This window comes from Cnephaeus nilssonii (assembly GCF_951640355.1).
Source record: "Cnephaeus nilssonii genome assembly, chromosome: 16".
NCBI classification, from domain to species: domain Eukaryota; kingdom Metazoa; phylum Chordata; class Mammalia; order Chiroptera; family Vespertilionidae; genus Cnephaeus; species Cnephaeus nilssonii.
In genome coordinates this window covers 26,497,938-26,515,786 of record NC_137087.1, presented here as the reverse complement: position 1 = coordinate 26,515,786, position 17,849 = coordinate 26,497,938, and the positions used below count along the sequence as shown (strand labels likewise).

The window sequence follows — 17,849 nt, the reverse complement described above, 5'->3', positions numbered from 1 at the left end:
GTCAGCAGGGGAGGGCAGTTAGTGGTGACCAGGCCGGCAGGGGAGGGCAGTTAGGGGCAATCAGGCTGGCAGGGGAGGAGTTAGGCATCGATCAGGCTGGCAGGTGAGTGGTTAGGGGGTGATCAGGCTGGCAGGTGAGCAGTTGGGAGCCAGAAGTCCTGGATTGTGAGAGGGATGTCCGACTGCCCGTTTAGCCCAGATCCCTGATTGGGCCTAAACGGGCAGTCGGACATCCCTCGAGGGGTCCCAGATTAGAGAGGGTACAGGCTGGGCTGAGGGACACACACACACACACACACACACACACACCCGTGCACGAATTTCGTGCACCGGGCCTCTAGTATAATATATAAAACTCTACTATGCAAATAGACTGAACGGCGGAATAAACAAACAACCGGTTGCTATGACGTGTGCTGATCACCAGGGGGCACGCGCAAACATGGCAGGCATTAGCAGCAGGCAGCAGAGCATGGAACATAGTGGGTACCAGCCACAGCAAGATGGTGGAGCAAGTAAGCGGGGGTACCAGACCAAGGCAGTTGCAGTCATTGGGGTGAGCCTCTGGTAGTTACTAAAAATTCTTTGCTACTGCATGCCGTGGTCCTGCCAGGTGCTTGTACTTACTGCTGGCACCAGCCCTGTTCGCACCTGCTGCCGGCACCCAGCGCCAGCCCTGATCGCTTGGCGCCATCAGCGGGTGCAGGCAGCGGCTGTTGGACCCGATCACCCCTCAGGGCTTCTCCACTTCCCCCTGCTCCTAAGGAACGATTAGGGCCAGCAGCCACTGCTCGCACCCACTGCTGGCGCCTGGCACGGGTCCCAATCACTCAGCGCCATCAGTGGGTGCGAGTGGAGGCTGCCGGCCCTGATCACTCCTGAGGGCTTCTCTACCTTCTCCTGCTCCTGAGGGGCAATCAGGGCAGCAGCCACCGCTCACACCCACTAACAGCACCGGCCCCGCTTGTACCTGCTGCTGGCACTGGCCCCAATCACTCCACACCGTCAGCGGGTACAAGTGGGATTGGCGCTGTCAGCACATGGGAGTGGTGGTAGAGGGAGCGGGGCTGCAAGCAGACAGGGGATCGGGGATTGGGGGGAGGCTCCGCAGCAGGAGGGGCCAGATGGGGGTGCAGAGGATGGGCCAAAACCCTCCTCTGTGCCCACCACAGCCTTGCAGCCCACAGTTCCTTTTAAGGTGCATGAATTCGTGCACTGGGCCCCTAGTATATATATAAAATGTTTTTTGTTAATCCTCACCCGAGGATATTTTTCCATTGATTTTTAGAGAGAGTGGAAGGGAAGGGGAGAGACAGAGAGAGAGAAATATTGATGTGAGAGAGACACACCGATTGGTTGTCTCCCACATGCCTGACCAGGACCTGGGATGGAGCCTGCAACTGAGGTACATGTGTCCTTGTCCAGAACCGAACCTGGGGCCCTTCAGTCTGTGGGCTGATGCTCTATCCACTGAGCAAAACTGGCTAGGGCAATAAAAATATATTTTTTTAAAAAAGAAAAACATTTTATCTTTCTGGTAGATACTGGAATTCCAAATCACTAAAAATACACTGACACCCAAATTCCTACTTTCAAAGTAAGATATTAAGGCTATCTCAGCTGGGTATATGTCTAACAGCTAAATTTTGTTCTGCTTCAGGATGTTTTTCTTTAAGTAATTTAAAATATAAACATACACTCCATATACAATACTTTAAAATGTCACTAATATATAAATATACTTTGTCACTATAAATATTGTATTAGAAACTTACGAAATAGCAGAACCGAAGGACAAACATGTTTCATGATCTTCTTGAAGCACTGAATGTATTTTCTTCCCTGTAGCTTTACTTATAGATGTCTTCAGTTTTTTAGCCAATTTTTTGGGTGTGTTAGCTATGGAAGATTCTTCTGTACAGCAACTATATACTTCCACCTTTATCTGAAAGTCTGGCCTTGCTTCATTACTAAAAACAATAGTATTTATGTTAGGAATTTAACTCAGAAAATAAAATTATAACACCCTTTGATATTTTCATACATTTAAAATCAGCATATAGGTTTATGTTCATATATGTTAATGATTCAGAATCTCCCAGTGTATATTTAGTATCTAAATGACCTGAAAGAGTCACTGAAACTTCTAGAGCTACCAGCTTCTAAAGTAGGTCAACCTTAATTCAATTTAACTGGTATGTCCAGGCATATTACTTAAAGAAAAAGAATAAAATGTTCTGGTCATTTTGTTGCTAATGCTATATATTATCATTCCTTTAATACAGCTATTTTTAAGGTATTTACATTATACATGTGATTTCCTGAAATGACTATTCTCCCAGAAGAAAAAATGTTTGAAAACAAAAAAGGAGAAACAAAGGTTTCTTCTGCTAAAACCTTTAGTTTTCACTTCTTTTTTCATAGTTCAGTCCACTCACCACATGCTGCTACCTCCCCACTGAAACCCGTTCTGCCTTTGTGCCTAATAACTCTAAAATAACATTTCAATATTTGATTATATAGGGGAAAACAAACAAAAAATGATGTAAAGAGATATACTCAAGGCATTAATTCCTTGAGGGCAAGTGCTGTCTTAATTTCTGTATTTTTAACCTAGCATAAAAGGTACTCAAATATTTATTATACCAATATGCAGAAATTCTTCAATTTTAGCAAACACTAAGACTGGCTTTGACCTTTGTCAGACACAATCAACTATCTTTCTCATAAAAGACTGAGGTGGTACTAACAATAAAATATGCTTAAAACTGCAAAAGAGGTCCATCAAATACATGTTGCCTGTAGATGATCCATCAGTCTCAGAGATTTTAAAAATGCAACCTTTTTAAGATTTAAATGGCCAATTCAAAGTTTGCATAAATCCAAGGAATAATTTCCAGATATTTTCAAAGTTTATTATTTGGCAACTGTTAAACATACAGTATTCCTGGTAATGACTAACAAATGTCAATATTTAGAGGAAAACCAGAGATTCATAAATATTGAACACTTATTAAAAACAACCATAACAAAAAGCACATTTTAAACAACATTTAGAACATTTGACTGCTATTATTTTTAGAACAATTTAAAATATTTACAGAATTTTTTAAAAAGTATAAATCATATGTTGTCTTCCCAAGTAACTTAGATTGTTCTTTCCCAGGAAAAAATTATGATTTTTGTCTTTGTGATAAAACAAACAATAGTAAAATGATGTGAAGAAAAGAGCCCATAACAGGATGAACTTGACAAAAAAAAAAAATGCAATAGTTGATAATGGAAATAAATGTATTTAGGTAACTAAGAAAAACTATTTTTTTAGTCTCAATTATATAAGCATTTGGTGATATTTTGGAAATCCTAAATAAACTGTTTGGTTCAATAAAGCTTGTAAAAAAGCCTGTGCTGCTGCTAATAACTCCGAACAATGCATTTTATTCTTCTGTGCTACACAATTATGGGACACTGGACAGAAGCCACAAAACATGGTTTGCAATGTTGGTTTTTTTTTTGTTTTTTTTTTTTATGATACGTGAGTGGCAAAACTTGTACTCTCAAATCTCAACTGTATACCTCCATAGCTGAATGTGGCAAAACCTATGTATACTGATTTTAAGAGTTAAGTAGCTACTAATATTTACATATTAAGATAGTGTCTTTGAAACCCTGAAAGAATTACAAATCACTTGCTGATTTAGGCCCACAGAACCTGAGAAAGGGGCCAGGAAAGACTTATGTTAGTTAAAAATGGTATCTATGGCTACCTAAGGAGTTCTTCCCAGTGCTGTATTATGACCACAATAAAATGAGCCTGTAAAAGAGCAGAAGCAATAAAAACAACCCTGAGGATCACCCATTTTTTACTGTTTTGGAGTACATGAAAGAAGTCCACCATAAGAAAAAGAACATCTCAAATTTTACTAAAGTGCTTTTCCTCTGGCACATATTTCAGGACCATCTCATAAAGAAAGTTGTAATACTATTTTAGTATTTTTGTAACTAAATCTCTTATATGAGACATAAGAACCTGTTTTATGCCCAAATTCACTTTATATAAAGAATTGTTATGAGATTCCCTTGTATTCATAGCTTAGTTAATAATTAAACTATAAACATTTGTAAAAATTAATAATATCAATGTCAAAATATTTCTACTAATATTACATGATTTCCATTTTATTTTAAATTGGAAAATTCCAAATGGGTTTCTTTTGAATAAAGTAATTTTTAAAATAAATTTAAACACTTAAAGATCTAATGCTACAAAAATAACCCAAAGACTCAATAATTATACCCTCCTTTAAAAAAGGGAGAATTTTAGATTACTTTTATTTTCTAAAGATAAAAAAGTACTTACAATATGGTTACATTTTCAAAACATATATCTGTGATTGTTTTATCCACAATTACCATGTCAGTATCAAAAACTTCAGCTCCCATTTTGAATAAACAAAAAATGGCATAGCGCTGTGATTCTAGACAGAAAAAACAAAACCATTTAAAGCCATGATCCATGTGACAAATCATGCCTATATTATGCTAAAACCTACTTGAAAACAAAAAATATTAGCTTAAGTATTTATTAATAGATTCTTATTTCTGTACATTGTATCCTTAACTTTTTTATAGTGACTGTTCTGTCAGTATATATTAATATTTTATTCAATTAAAACAATTAAACTACGGAATATAAAAAATATAAGCCTCTTGACAGCCTAAAACAATCACCAAAATCATAAATTTTATCCCTAGCAAACTGTTTAAGCTTTAATTAATAGCAACTTTATTAATAATATTTCAGTAAATTTCTTATATTTTCTAGGTCTGCAATCTATTAACTTCATATAGTATTGAATATATCTATCTCTTTTCAGTGGTTTCATATTTCATTCTTACCATTTTAGCTAGAATTTCTAAATATATGTTATTATTACCTTTGTCATTTTGGTTTCCAAGTCTATTTAAGAAAAAATGTTTTCTATTATAGAAGGTTAAGAGCAGGCACGTTAATAACAGCAAAACATTTCCCACCAAACAGCAAGGGAGGAAACCACAAAAACAATAAAAAGTAGACATGTGGACACAAAAAACATTGCTGCTGGGCCTTTTAATTTGGTGATGTGTTTAAAAAGTATTAGGAGATTAAAGGGCTAAGTCCTCATTATTGAGAAAATATAGCTCTTCAGAAAAACTTATTTTCTGTAGTAATCAGAAAGATGTACTTAATCCCCACATGTATTCTTTTGGAAAGTAAATTACATCTCCTAATTGAATAACAAATATACTAACCTGATTTTGGATTCTTCATATAAAACTAATTATGCTCAATATGATTCAGTTTTTAAAATATGAGAAACAAAGAGAGCTATCACAATAGACAAGAAAGATAAAGGATTATCATATCTTTTTTGCTTTGCCTCTAACAGCTAGAAATCATTTGAGGTTAATTTCCATGACCTCAGCATCACATGAATTTGTGAAGACTATATAAAGCTGTAAAATGCTGAAGGGGAAAAAAAGAAAATCAGATCAAGCTAAAAATCTTTCTCTCTTACATCCTGTTAAATAATCTGAAGAAACAAAACAAGGCAGAAAATATGTCCTAGTTTCTGGTGAAATACAAGAAATGTTGCCTTTACCTTCACTCCTTAAACATTTTCTTTTGTCCCACACTTCTCTTCCCTTACAACTCATTACATACTGTCCTTGCACAGGCTCCTATCAACAACTAAAAGCACATTAGATATGCATTATTTTAATTAGTATCAAGTAATTACAGCATATTTATACTAAAAATCCGAAAAACACAGTTCAGCAACATTTTGCTTATTCTGTCAAAAGTCATCAATTTATTTCAGTGTGGAAGCAGCCTTTTCTCCCAATAACATAAATTTTTCTATACACTAAAAATAATTTTTAATTACAAATGTAAGTTATACATACGTTCTTTATTGCTGAAGTGATCAGAGTCTTTCCACATTAGTGGTATTCGAATATCTATAAAGAGGGGGAAAATAAATGACAGATAATGATTTTGGTAAATTTCTTACAGTAAAATGAACCTGTGAATTCCATAATGGATTGTGACCATTGAAGCCATTAAAATTTGTAATTTAAATATTCTAACACAGGTAATATTTTCTTTAAGAAACAGCTTAGATTAGATATATAAAATGTTATATTTATTTACATAATTTACTAAAAACTGTAACTCAAAGATATTAATTTATTAACTGAGGTCTTTAATAAGCTTATGCTGTAACATCTTCATTTTGAGATTTATGGTTTTTTTTTAAGTAAGCGAATTATAGTTTACTAATTGTAAATTCAGCCTAGTGTTGAATTTCTACTGGGGGTAGCAGCAAAAGTAGTGAGATACACCTCAAAATGTATAGCATAGTAGAGGCAGAAAAGACTTCAGAACTTCTACCCACTATGCAAACTTTAAAGGAAAATTAAGTGACTTGTCTAAGGTCATTGGTTTTTGAGGGGAGACCCAGCTCTTGACAAACAAATGCAAACTCTCCAGAAGAAATAAAAGGCATCCAAATTGGAAAAGAACAAGTAAAGCTGTCTTTATTTGCAGACGACATGATATTGTACATAAAAAATCCGAAAGACTCCGTCAAAAAACTAATAGACTTAATAAATGAATTCGGCAATGTAGCAGGATACAAAATTAACGCCAAGAAATCTATGGCCTTTCTATACACCAATAGTGAACTTACAGACAGAGAGACTAAAAAGGCAATCCCATTTACCATCGCACCAAAAAAATTAAGATACCTAGGAATAAACTTAACTAAGGAGGTAAAAGACCTATACACGGAAAACTACAGGACACTGAAAAAAGAGATAGAGGAAGACGTAAACAGATGGAAGAACATACCATGTTCATGGATTGGTAGAATCAACATCATTAAAATGTCCATACTACCCAAAGCAATCTATAGATTCAATGCACTCCCCATTAAAATACCAACGGCATATTTCACAGACCTTGAAAGAACTCTCCAAAAATTCATCTGGAATAAAAAAAGACCCCGAATAGCCACAGCAATCCTGAGAAAGAAGAATAAAGTAGGAGGGATCTCAATACCAGATTTCAAGCTGTATTACAAAGCCACTGTTCTCAAAACAGCCTGGTACTGGCACAAGAACAGACATATAGATCAATGGAACAGAATAGAGAATCCAGATATTGACCCAAACCACTATGCTCAATTAATATTTGACAAAGGAGGCATGAACATACAATGGAATAAAGACAGTCTCTTCAATAAATGGTGTTGGGAAAATTGGGCAGATACATGCAAAAAAATGAAGCTTGATCACCAACTTACGCCATACACAAAAATAAACTCAAAATGGATACAGGACTTAAACATAAGACGGGAAACCATAAAAATACTAGAGCAATCCACAGGCAGCAAAATCTCAGATATATGCCAAAAGAAATTTTTCACTGACACTGCACCTAGGGCAATGGAAGCTAAAGAGAAAATTAACAAATGGGACTACATAAAAATAAAAAGCTTTTTCACAGCAAAAGAAACCATCAACAAAACAACAAGAAGGCCCACTGCATGGGAGAACATATTTGCAAATGGCATCACTGATAAAGGTTTAATCTCCAATATCTACAGGCAGCTTATACAACTTAATAAAAGGAAGATAAATGATCCAATAAAAAAATGGGCAACAGACCTAAATAGAATCTTTTCAAAAGAAGACAGAAGGAAGGCCAAGAGACACATGAAAACATGCTCAACGTCACTAATTATCCGAGAGATGCAAATCAAAACAACAATGCGGTACCATCTCACACCTGTCAGAATGGCTATCATCAACAAATCAACAAACGACAAGTGTTGGCGAGGATGCGGAGAAAAAGGAACCCTCGTGCACTGCTGGTGGGAATGCAGACTGGTGCAGCCACTGTGGAGAACAGTATGGAGTTTCCTCAAAAAACTGAAAATGGAACTCCCATTTGACCCAGTAATCCCACTCCTGGGAATATATCCAAAGAAACTAGAAACACCAATTAGAAAGGATATATGCACCCCTATGTTCATAGCAGCACAATTCACCATAGCTAAGATTTGGAAACAGCCTAGGTGCCCGTCAGCAGATGACTGGATCAGAAAACTGTGGTACATCTACACAATGGAATACTATGCTGCCATAAAAAAGAAGGAATTCTCATCATTTGCAGCAACCTGGGAGGAATTGGAGAACATTATGTTAAGTGAAATAAGTCAGTCAATGAAAGAAAAATACCACATGATCTCACTCATTTATGGATAATAAAGAACATTATAAACTTGAACAAAAAGATAGATACAGAGACAGTAAACCATCAAACAGACTGTCAAATTACAAGGGGAAGGTTAGGGAGAGGTGGGGGAGATAAGAGATCAATCAAAGGACTTGTATGCATGCATATAAGCATAACCAATGGATGCAAAACTCTGGGGGGTGGGGGCATATATGGGAGTGGGGTGTGGGGGGGACAATGGTAAGATATGTACTCATATAATACCTTATTAAAAAAATTGGGGAAAAAAAAACAAAAAAAATAAATAAAAATATATTTTTTTAAAAAAGAAAAAAAAAGATTTAACTTGTCTAACAAAAGAATTTGCAGATCTTTGTATATTCATGTTACAAACTGCAGCATTTCTCTCAAGAAATAAAACTAAAGAGAGGAATGCATTACTTCTTTCAGTCCAAGAAAAAAGTCTTATGTTCTAAAAGTGATACATTCTCTCATTCACACATTCTTCAAACTCTAAAGTAATTGTGTTACTGGTCTTTATTCCAGAAGTTAATCTAGAACTGTAATGTAGTCAAATTTTTTCCTTCCTACTTCCCTCCATTCTTTCCTTTACTTTCAATACTAGATTAATAGTAGTATCATTTTTTTCCTGACACTCCTATGCTCTTACATATTTTCAAAATCTTAGGATTAAGGTTCTACCAAATAGATTAAGATGTGTGAGCTACAGTGTTCCGTAGCACAGTTGAGATCTCAATGGTAAAGTATAGCTAGTTTTAATTACTCAGAGTACAAAAACTATATAAATACCTCAAGTCTTTGTGGAAAACTTGTTTAAGACACTTCCCTAGTACATTTAAGAAGTTTATGTGCATATTTTTAATACCTATTAATTACGCCACTTTCAAATAATTAAAAATCTTTATGAAATAAGCTGTTTGGCTTATGCTTCACTTTTAGATTCCATTATCTTTTGCTTCGATTTTTATTTGCTTAGAATTTAGTTTTTAAGGTTCTTAATGCCTATTTCTAATTTTCTTTCTATAAAAGTTTTATATAACTCCTTCATCCTTAACCTACCTAACCAGGCAGGTATGTATGAGTGCCCTTCCCATTGCTGCCCCAGCAGTTTTTATAAAAATATTACTAATTGAGCTCTCTTTATGTGTCAAGCTAACCACTTTACATGCAGCTCATCGAATAGTAATTTTTAAAATATTTACCAATTTAATAGTCAAGTGACAGGATTTAATTGCTTAGATTTGTATTTTCTTGATTAACAAGAAAAATGTTAATAAATTTATATTGGCCAGCTCAGTAAATCTGTTTGTAACTGTGGCCCATTTCTCTCTCTCTTTTTTAACATTATTTATAGTATGTACTTTTAAAAGTTAATTATTAAATCTATGTGAGAATTTAAGTATGTGAGGTAAAAATATAAAAATAATTATCCTTCTTATAAAAATAATTGTTGCACCTCCATTTATATCTAATAGTATTCTTTTCTTTACTGATTTAATGCTGCTATCTTTGTCATATATGTCATTCTAAGTGTCTGTTCCTTGGCTATATACTTTATGGATCTACTTGAATAATTTATTAATGACAAATCTACTATCAGTACCATACTATTATAATCACTGAACCTTTATAATCTACTTTGCTGTTACAAATACATCTTCCAGCAACATCTTACTCTTACTTGCTAATTCCTTTGTATGAATTTTAGAGAATATTTTGTCAAATTTCCCATTTCCAAAATGTTTTACTGCAATTCTATTGTCCAAATTAATTTGGGAACTGATAACGTTATAATATTCTGTCTTTACAGAGTAGCACTATACAGTTACCCTCATACTTTTATTAAGGTTATTTTTGAGGGTAGTCGATTTTTTTTTATGTTTTTATTGTAAAGGAGATTTTTTTTTGGCCATCATATATCCTAACAAGGTATTGCTGGTTTTGAGAGCAGCTATACCACTTTTTGTATATTTATCTTGAATCAGCCATTTTTACTGAATTCTTTATTAATTCAAATAATATTTCAGTAAATTTCTTATATTTTCTAGGTCTGCAATCTATTAACTTCATATAGTATTGAATATGTCTATCTCTTTTCAGTGGTTTCATATTTCATTCTTACCACTTTAGCTAGAATTTCTAAAACTGTCAAATTATACTGATACAATAGACATTGTTCTTTTGTTCTTGATTTTAATGGGATTGCCTTTATTGCTTTATAATTTTGACTTGGCTAATGTCCTGTCAAAGAGTCTGCTTCTTTTTTTACCACAATTGCTGACTCATTTCATTTCACAACTGTTCTTGTTCACAGCTGTTCTTATTCTAACTATTTACACTATCCTGGGAGGAACATGGACCCTGACTTCCTTTGCTATATACCCACAGCCTGTGGGTCAGTCTTGCCTTTTCCTATGCATCGCTATGTTAGATCCTCAAGAGGAGAAGATGGACACTTCTTATCTATTTCCCAGGTGGTCAAGTATAATCAGATGACAAAAAATATATAAGCCACCACCTAGGTTTCTTAATTCAGATTCAAATATTAGAAATTCCTTTTTTATTCTTGCAAATGGTTGACTCAATCTTAATTTACATTGCTCTTAACCTATGTCTTTTTTTTTTTATGTCTTCATTGACATTTTAATGGTAAAAAGAAAGAGTCATAACAGGATGGCTAACTTAATGTTACCAGGCCCTAGAAGTCTACCCATACTTTTCAAAAGTAAAAACTGAGGCACTTCGTGAACTGATTTGGCTTTAGTCACTGAATTAGTAGCCAGTGAGTGAGCTCAGACAACTTTACTACAATGCAATTATTTCATGTTTAGCAGAAATAATCAGAATAAACCTCAATTATTCTTTTTAACTTTTATAAAGATCTACCCAGTGAGTGGTGAATCTGGAAATGAAAAACCCAGGTATCTACTGGCAATCAATCTCAGAAAAATTATTAAAAAAAAGAAAAGGTGAATTAGTTTTTAATTTCCTTTGTTTTTACAAATATACAGATGAGATATAATTAAGTCTAAGCAAGGAAGAAAAGTAATTACACATGCATCCCATTTTCGGATACTTTCGGTTCCTTAATTTAATTTAAAATTATCTTTTGGAAAAAAGGAACACATGAAGAAATAAGTTTAATTTCTACACTTGAGTATTTGTGGTCAGGAGACTAGTTTTTCTCTTACTTTATATGCTTTTACTTAGGCATTCTTCTAAATGTACAGTTAATGCTAATTTCATGAATTGCTGCGGTCAATAAACCATTATCAAATGATAACAGATATTAACTCTGTCATGTCACCTGAGTATTCAAAAGCAATTTAATATATATCATTTGTGTACTGAGTAGCACTGTATCGGGAGCAAGAAATGAAGGATTATATTTAAGTATTTTTAGAAAATCCCCTTTAGAGATCTACAATATTTTATCTATCACATTAAAATCTTTTAAATTTAGTGAACAACCACTATGTAAAAGTACTATGTTTGGCATTAAAAGGATATAAGAGGTATAAAACATGTTTTGTTCTAGTCTTATAATTGGAAAGATGAAAACACGAATATATATAACTACAAAACAAGCAACTAATTTTTATATAGTTCAGTGTTTTTTTCTGACAAATTTTTTGCTGAAGGCAATTCCTCTGGTTTAGGACAATTACATCATCTGTAAAATTCAGGTCTATCCTTCCTATATGAGAATTTTTGTTTATCCATAGAACATTTCTAAAAAAAAATCCCTTGGGTGAGAAGGCCTGAGATGCAGCAGCAAGGTTCCTGGAGCGAAGAAAAGAAGGCTTCTGGCCAGTTATTACTTAAGGACTGATGGGGGTCTGTTGTTTCCAGTATTTGTACACGGTGCGTTATCTAACTAGTGTACACACTAGTCAGCCATTTATTCACTTCAATCCGTGGCATCTCCAAGCCATTGTCTTTAGCTTCCTTAACAGTTTGGAGAAACTGAGACAACACAGCATAAGTGCCATCTAGTGGTAAAGGGTCTCCTAACTGCATTAGGAATTCAGACAAGAGGAAACATCATTTCTAGCTGGAATAACAGAGAAGACTTTACAGATGAGCAAACAGATCCTGAAGACAATATCGTTATTTTAAGAGCTGAGTGTCAGAAGCATGGGGAGAGATATGTCTTGCTAAAGCAGACAGCTTATGGACAGGAACAGTAGAAAATATGGCTAGAGAAATAGTTGAGTCAGAATAAAAAACTCAGGGGGAAAAGTTTGGTCTTTATTCTGTGGGCAATGAAGACCAGTCATCCATCCAATCAATATTCACTGAGCAATTACTATGTGCAAAAACTGTGTTAGCTTCTGGGTATACAGAGATGAACAAAGCAACCATAGTGCCAACCCTCATGGAACTTCTAGCCTAGACAAACATTACAAACATTGAAACTTCTGAGCAGAAAAGGAATGGAGAGTCAAAACACTTGAGTCTGCAGCCCAAGTCAACCACTAACAGGAAATCATTTAACCTTTGAGTCTAAAGAAAAAGAGAACTACCTACGTATTTCACAAAGCTGCACTGAGAAGAAAACTATATAATATATGTAATATATATGAAACAGTTTGTAAAATTCTATAATGTGAAGCATAATGGTGAAAAATGTTTTAGAACAAATATTCTGATAGAGGTATGCAAAATAAAATGAAGAGAATGGACACAGGAAATTAAAAATCCCACAAACTCTAGTTTATATAACTTACTCAGCAATATAAAAATCATCTAAAGATTACCTGATATGGCAAGCTTTCCTTTACATGCTGTTCGTTCTTTACTTTCAAAATTCACATCACTGTCAAAAGGAAAAAACCTAATGAAAGATCTTTTCTAATAAGCAATTGTTTGAACAATCTTTCACAAATGTCTAAATATTAAAAGCAAATATGCATCCATGGATAATAATGACTTCCAGTTAATATGAACTACCTGACTCAAATTTATGATGTTTAGTCAACAGCAAGCTGGCTTTAAGGTAAATATATAGAACTATTTCCTTTGATTTTTCACAAAAGCTTTTCCTTCCCTGATGACTATGTACTGGCTTATGCTACCATGAAAGCCTTTTGTGATTGCTTACATTTATAAACAATATGTACAATATTTGTCCAAGTCCCAGAAAGTAAAATACCTTGGATCACCATTACATGAATTATATTTCTAGTTTACCAGATTACAGTTGCCTGACAAAGTTAATGACCTCTCAACCATGAACTTGCTGCCGAGGAGTACCTTATCCTTATAAAATATAACCATTTTTAAAATTACTCTGTTCTATATTTATATTCAGTAAGATACTATTTCATTTCTTTGAAATTCCAAAAAACTAAGCATATACTAAAATAATAAATTATCTAAGGTGGAAAAAGGAAGGGATGGCTCTGTAGAGAGAATAAAATGTGGAAAAGAAAATATGACAATAGAAAAAAGTCTCAAAGGAAATTCTTGGGATAACAAAACACTTCCAGGTCTGACTTTATAATATACTATTACCATTAAAAAACAATCTTTTAAAATAGTTATCTCCTATTAGACCAAATCAATTCCATCCTTAAATATTTCTCTAATATTCCTATTTCCCAATATCCTGCATTTAGAGATTAGCATTCCATTTCTAGAGCAGTATTTCCAAGAGTATTCTTCTTTGCACTTTTTATTGGTCTGTATTTATAAATTGGTTAGCTAATTAACTGCTGGCTAACTTAATCAGGTACTTCAAATATTTATAAGATAGAAACTTTTCAGTTGAATACTGTTTAATTTTCTTTTTTGTTTTTGTAATTTATTGGTTTTAGAGTGATAAGAAGGAAGGAGAGAGGTAGGGAGGGAGGGGGAGGAGATAGAAACAAAAATTTCCTGTCCCACTTATTTACGTATTCACTGGTTTATTCTTGTATGTGCCAAACCTGCAACATTCGTGTAGCAGGATGACACTCTAACCTACTGAGCTACCTAGCCAGGGCCTGTTTAATTTTCTAAGAGGGCTTTTAGAGAAAGAGTGGGTGGGAGCTTGAAGTATATCTAACTAATTTTCAGAAGAGAATGACAACATGTCATTGCATTTCATTCAGGACGCTTGTTTTAAAAGATTGCATATATTCATTGTCATGTGCCCAAATTTGAAAATAAAATATAACAGCCTACTTTTTTTATTATAGGGTAAGATAAACTTCAAATAAGCTAAAATGATCTACTAATGTACTTAAGTTGATAAGCTTATATGGAACACTTATGTGGTGTTTATAGACTCACAAATTAGGTATAACTAGAGTAATGTAGTATACTTAAAGACATACATTCTCAGAATCCTATCTTTTATGGTCACACCAGTGTTTATGGTAAAACTAGAGGCCCGATGCATAAAATTCGTCCATGGGAGGGGGGCTATCCCTCAGCCCGGCCTGTGCCCTTTCGCAATCCGGGACCCCTTGCTCCTAACCACCTGCCTGATCGCTCATAACTGCCTGCCTGCTCACTCCTTTCTGCCCACCTGCTTGCTCCATACCACTTGCTTGCTCGCTCCCAACGCTTGGCTCACTGCTCTGCTCCTTAGCACTGCTGCAGAGGCGGGAGAGGCTCCCGCCACCGCCACTGTGCTCGCCAGCCATGAGCCTGGCTTCTGCACTGACCACCAGGGGGCAGCTCCTGCGTTGATTGTCTGCCTCTGGTGGTCAGTGCACGTCATAGGGACGGGTCGTTCTGGTGGTTGCGGTCGTTCCGCCATAATGGTCGCTGGGCTTTTATTTATATAGATAGGAAATTCACTTAGTGGAAAATAGAAGTACTCACTGATCATTTCATAATAATGTTTCTTAAATCACAAATTTAAGAAAGAGTCAAGTTCTACATTTTACACTTGAGTTTATTTTGTCATGTTGAATAACATTAACTTGTTTATTACTTCATCATAGAGTGAAAAATTCAATTGAATAGTCTACTATATGTTGATGAAAATAATATACTGACAGGCCCAAAAACAAATCTCACTTTCCTCAATTGGAAAAAGAAATACAATATACATATAGTTAGTTGGCATTTGTAAGTAATATTTCTGAAAACACCTTCTATATAAGCAATAAGTAATATAAATTCTTAAAATATTTATTTCAATGAAAAATATAAGGAAGCTTTAATATGGTAAGTAACTTGAGTGTTATGGAATAGGCCATAGATTATGCTCAAGTTGAGATCCATTAGCTATTATTAAATTGGATTAAACTTGAGGCTTTGGCAGGCAAGTAATATTCTGAAATACTAGAACCACCAAAAGCAAACTTATTGAATATTTACCCCCCCAAAATTTCCCTTCCCAACTATTCAGCCACCTGGCAAAGTATAGCTTTCTTCCCTGTAATTATAAATTACTTACATAGGTATTACCAGGACTAGTCAACAAACTTATTATGTACAAATATCATCAAACTATAATATAAATCCAATTAACTATGTAATCTTACAAAATAATTAACTCTGTCATAATAAAAGAATTAGAAAGGAAGTAAAGTAATTTAGCCTCATTTTTCTAAAGCTTGAATTATTTTCAATTCAAATAACTCCTCAAACTGTTATTTAGAGTGCTAAAATGTAATATTTTCTAATTAATCCAAATTGACAATGAAATTGTTAAACATTATCTGTTTAATAATTGCTACTGTAGCTAATAGTTTGCTACAGTTAAATAAATACTTGTTTGGAAAATCTGCAATGTTAATGCCAATTCTTAAATGCTATAATTAGAGAACCAGCCTGAGGAAAAAGCAAATAACCACAAAATTATTCAAACAAAAGTACAGCTAAATAATAGTGAATCTTATTCTTAGAAACCCAGTTTAGAGTATTATTTTGCTGAGACTTGTGCTAATTTAAAAGATAGATAAAAATATAAAAGACAAACTTTTAAACTTTATATTACTGCCTGTAGGTAAATTAAATGACCAACAGAGGGTGCCAATCAGCTACTTTGTTGCTCAAAAATCTGTATTAAAATTGACTAACTAAACTTATATTGTAAGAATATAAAATAGCATTTCTTTGCCAAAATTAACAAGCTATGATGAGAAATAGCACAATGATTAAAGTATTTTATATTGTTTTAATGAAGTATTAAAAGAATTCTAAATGATATTCTATTATTTGAAAGCAGGTTATAATATCCTTCACCTCCAATGCAAATCAGTGGAAACTGAAATGCTTAACATGGAATTTTAAACCATTCTAAAACTATGTGGTATAAATCAATACCTTCAAAGTATCTTAAGTTGAGAAGATGAGTTTTCTCTTTCAAACCTTGACATAAATGCTTTTCAACAGACACTAAATGATATCAAGTTTAACAAATAAAATCAGTATTGTCTTTAATATACAGGCAGTCCTCAGGTTACGTATGTTGTTTCGTGGTTACGTTGCCATCTCCCATTTATTTATAAAAAAAAGCTCCGTCATTTTGACATATGTATATATGCGCTTTATGTTTTTTATTATTTATTAAAGGTCAGGAATTGTTATCTTTCTTTTAAATTTTTTTTACTGTCTCACTTCATTACTGCTGTGTATGTGTCCATGTGAGTGACGTAGGTGCTTATGTAGGTGAGTTCCGACTTACGGCGAAAATTGCGTTACATTGCGCTGAATGTGCAGAACTACCAGCAGTATACAATTTTCACTTGCAACCTATACGTTTTCTTATTTTTAAGTTATAGTATATAAGCAACTATAAGAAACTAGTTATTGTGGCATTATTAAAATCACAATAATGTTAAATGGTACACATAATTAGACCCTATAAGTGACTTTGACTAGTATTATTTTTACAAAGCCAAATAAAGTATTTCAGTAGTTAAAACAAAGATAGGTTGCAGATTGGGGCTGTGCTAAAATGTAAGCTCTATAAGCACAGGGCTTTTTGTCTATTTTGTTCACTGCTGAATCACTAGTGCCTAGTATATACAGTACATTCTAAGGCACTCAATACATGTTTAGTAAATATTGAATGAAGTTAAATAGGATATGGTCATTTTGATGGAGCAGGTAGTAGATTTAGTAGATTTAGACTATAAAGTCTAAGGGTTGAATCTTACCCACCAATAACTAGTTACATTAATGAGTTGCTATTAACCTCTTACCTTCAGCATCTTCATCTGTAAAATGGGGGAAATATCTACCTATCTTGTAGCTGCTAAATGAAATAAATATTTTATATGTATTCTATGTTATTCTTTTAAAAAATCCTTACCTGAGGATATGTTTATTGATTTAGAGAGAGAGGAAGAGGGGAGGGAGAGGAACATCGATTGGTGCCTGCCTTATGTGCCTTGACCAGAGATCGAACCTGAAACCTAGATATGTGCCCTGACTGGAAAGTGAAGCCAAAACCTTTTTGTGCATGGGACAACACTCCAACCGAGTCACCCAGCCAGGGTTGTATTCTATATCATTCTTTAAAATGTTACATAAATACAAGGATTACTTTGTAAGTATTTATATTTTTAGCCTCAGTATTTAAATTGGAGTTTATGTGAAAGAG

General features: G+C 34.2%; 1 protein-coding gene across 5 annotated transcripts in view; it reads right to left on the bottom strand.

Annotated features, from left to right (window-relative positions):
* Positions 1-17,849, bottom strand: part of RTKN2 (rhotekin 2) — a 73,210-nt gene that overhangs the window by 39,828 nt on the left and 15,533 nt on the right. For 3 of the 5 annotated variants that reach the window (XM_079793735.1, XM_079793736.1, XM_079793737.1), the window contains 4 exons: positions 13,063-13,121; positions 5,947-6,000; positions 4,361-4,478; positions 1,776-1,970 (listed from right to left, as the gene is read on the bottom strand). In XM_079793735.1, the coding sequence (XP_079649861.1) occupies positions 1,776-1,970; positions 4,361-4,478; positions 5,947-6,000; positions 13,063-13,121 (426 nt within the window). The remainder of the gene's footprint in view (positions 1-1,775; positions 1,971-4,360; positions 4,479-5,946; positions 6,001-13,062; positions 13,122-17,849) is intronic. The other 2 variants (XM_079793739.1, XM_079793738.1) reach the window with 1 other exon arrangement.